This window comes from Mirounga angustirostris, unplaced genomic scaffold (assembly GCF_029215605.1).
Source record: "Mirounga angustirostris isolate CCGP_5_RB_7025 unplaced genomic scaffold, mMirAng1.0.hap1 SCAF_13, whole genome shotgun sequence".
Taxonomy (NCBI): Eukaryota; Metazoa; Chordata; class Mammalia; order Carnivora; family Phocidae; genus Mirounga; species Mirounga angustirostris.
Genome location: NW_026991721.1, coordinates 90,612,527 through 90,615,270, shown reverse-complemented (window position 1 = coordinate 90,615,270; position 2,744 = coordinate 90,612,527). Strand labels below are relative to the sequence as shown.

General features: G+C 43.4%; 1 protein-coding gene across 1 annotated transcript; it reads left to right on the top strand.

The window, feature by feature from the left end:
• The first annotated feature begins 695 nt into the window (after positions 1 to 695).
• LOC123856752 (olfactory receptor 4D5) lies at positions 696 to 1,640 on the top strand. The gene has a single exon (XM_045892875.1). The coding sequence runs from the start codon at positions 696 to 698 to the stop codon at positions 1,638 to 1,640; it is 945 nt and encodes a 314-aa protein (XP_045748831.1).
• Positions 1,641 to 2,744: the final 1,104 nt, after the last annotated feature.

The following is a 2,744-nucleotide window of genomic DNA, read 5'->3' as shown; positions in this document are numbered from 1 at the left end:
TATCCCCAAAATTAACAGTGACATGAAAACTTCTCAGAGGTGGTTCAATATTCTAGTTGCCCCTCCCAATATTTCCCCCGGGGACTCTAGTTTCTCTGGGTTTCCCAGAGCCACTGGATAGGAAGCTCCTTCTTCTGCATGTTTTCTTATCTAACTTCAGAAAAACACTGGTTCACGACCCTTATATATCTAAATATTTGGCTGGTGGGAATTCTTTGGGTTTTCTAAATAAAGGCCACCTATAGCTATAAAATATTAGACTATGGGAGACCTTGCAGGCATTTTGGCTAGGGTGCATCATGGAGGAGGGAAGTGAGACATAGAGAATTTTGGAAGATTGGTCCTGTTTATATAGCTGGCTACTAGCAGAAGTGAGATTCACTCCCAGGGTAGCAGTTTTTTCTCTGCGTATCACTTCTCAAGTTTTGAGGGCTGATTATTCTTGATTTTCATGAACTACAAATAGTATCAGTGTTACCATGAGTTTTAGGCTCCTGGAGTTTGATTACACCAGTATATGATGTTCAAATGCTTGGTTTCCTATAGAACTGCTTACAACATTCATCTGATAGTAAATGAGACAGGGGAGAATTCCCCAGAGAGGGCTGAGGAAATTATTCCAGAGAAGCTTGTGGATCCCATGATGAATGTGTCCATTTTCCTCCCAGGTTCACTTACCAGGTCATACCAAGCAGATGAATCCAGCAAATCATTCCCAGGTGTCAGGCTTTGTCCTTCTGGGGCTCTCTCAGGTATGGGAGCTCCGGTTCCTCTTCTTCATTGTCTTCTCTGTTGTGTATCTTTTGACTGTAATGGGAAATCTCCTTATTGTGGCCATAGTGACCTCTGACCCTCGCCTTCACACAACCATGTACTTTCTCTTAGGCAATCTTTCTTTCCTAGACTTTTGCTACTCTACCATCACAGCACCTAGGATGCTGGTTGACTTGCTCTCAGGCAACCCCATCATTTCCTTTGGCAGCTGCCTGACTCAGCTCTTCTTCTTCCACTTCATTGGAGGCATCAAGATCTTCCTGCTGACCGTGATGGCATGTGACCGCTATGTGGCCATCTCCCAGCCCTTGCGCTACACGCTTATTATGAACAGGACCGTCTGTGGGCTCCTCATAGTAGCCTCCTGGGTGGGGGGCTTCATCCACTCCATTGTACAGGTGGGACTAACTATCCAGCTGCCATTCTGTGGGCCTGACAAGCTGGACAACTTTTACTGTGATGTGCCTCAGCTGATCAAATTGGCCTGCACAGATACCTTTGTCTTAGAGCTTCTGATGGTGTCTAATAATGGCCTGGTGACTTTGATGTGTTTTCTGGTGCTCCTGGGATCCTACACGGCACTGTTATTCATGCTCCGAGGCCACTCATGGGAAGGCCGCAGCAAAGCCCTATCCACCTGTGCCTCCCATATTGCTGTAGTGACCTTAATCTTTGTGCCTTGTGTCTACATCTATGCAAGGCCATTTCGGACACTCCCTATGGACAAGGTAGTCTCTGTGCTGTACACAATGGTCACTCCCATGCTGAATCCTGCCATCTATACCCTGAGAAACAAGGAAGTGATCATGGCCATGAAAAAGCTGTGGAGGAGACAAAAAGACCTTCTGGGTCCCCTGGAGCACTGACCCCCTGATTAGCAGAGGCAGAGCCTGAGAATCTGAGAGCTGCTCAAGAAGACCTACAAAGTAGCTAAAACTACTTGCTTCTCTATTTTTCGCAACCTCAGTCAAGTACTGGGGACCTGAACTTTTAACACAGTTAGGAAATGGAATGAGTATCCTAGAACTTCTCCCAAGTGCCTCCTAGAGAAAGAGTCTCAGGTGTTATGCAGAAATGGTGTTTGGCTCAGATGGCACTTGCCCATATGATGATGTTGGCCCTGCTGAGACAGTTCCAGTTACATGGAGGTGGTACATCTGGTGTTTCTTTTCTGATATTTCTTCTTGGACACAAAATATATCAGAGGAACTCAAACAATTATAAACTTCCTAGAGACAGGCAGGATCTGGAGGTTAACATAAATGTGGGATACTGAGTTCTGATTTTGGAAGGCTGATTGAATTTAATGTCAATGAAGAGAAAGGGAATTGTCTTGGGAAAATTACTTCCTACTAGTAGTTTCTTAAGGTATTCACCATCATCATGATCTAAATAATATTTGTTAAGACCTTACTATTTGACAGGCATTGTATCAAGTGATTTACATTTACTATTTATTTTAATTCTCTCAACATTCTTAGGAGGTAAGTATCATCTTCATTTTAAAGACGAATCTGTGGCAGCTGAGAGACATTGAATAATTTATTTATGTCTCTAGAGCTTGTTTCTGGAATCCAGCCCAGGTCTGTTTAACTCTGGAACCCAAGTTCTGGATAATATCTAAAACTCTTTGTAGCTACTAAGGGTCACTATGTCTTAGTGAGTTTGTGCCAGTTAAATTGGCATCATGGGTAGAGATAAACTATTCTAACTTGGTCTTAGTCTACTGTAGTTGGGAGAGTGAAAGGGACTGGATTTTGGAATGCGGGGACATGGAGTAAGAGATCATTTGTTGACAGCTGAACCCAATGAAAAATGCAGAATTGGGTTATAAGGTGGAAGGGTAGATTATCCTCCAGTCCCTAAATAAGGAGTGGTACAAGATAATACATAAGTACCCCTAGAAGCTCTACTCAATTTAAGAGGGAATGGAGAAACAGTCATGGTCTTTTCTTACATTGCCTCTCTAT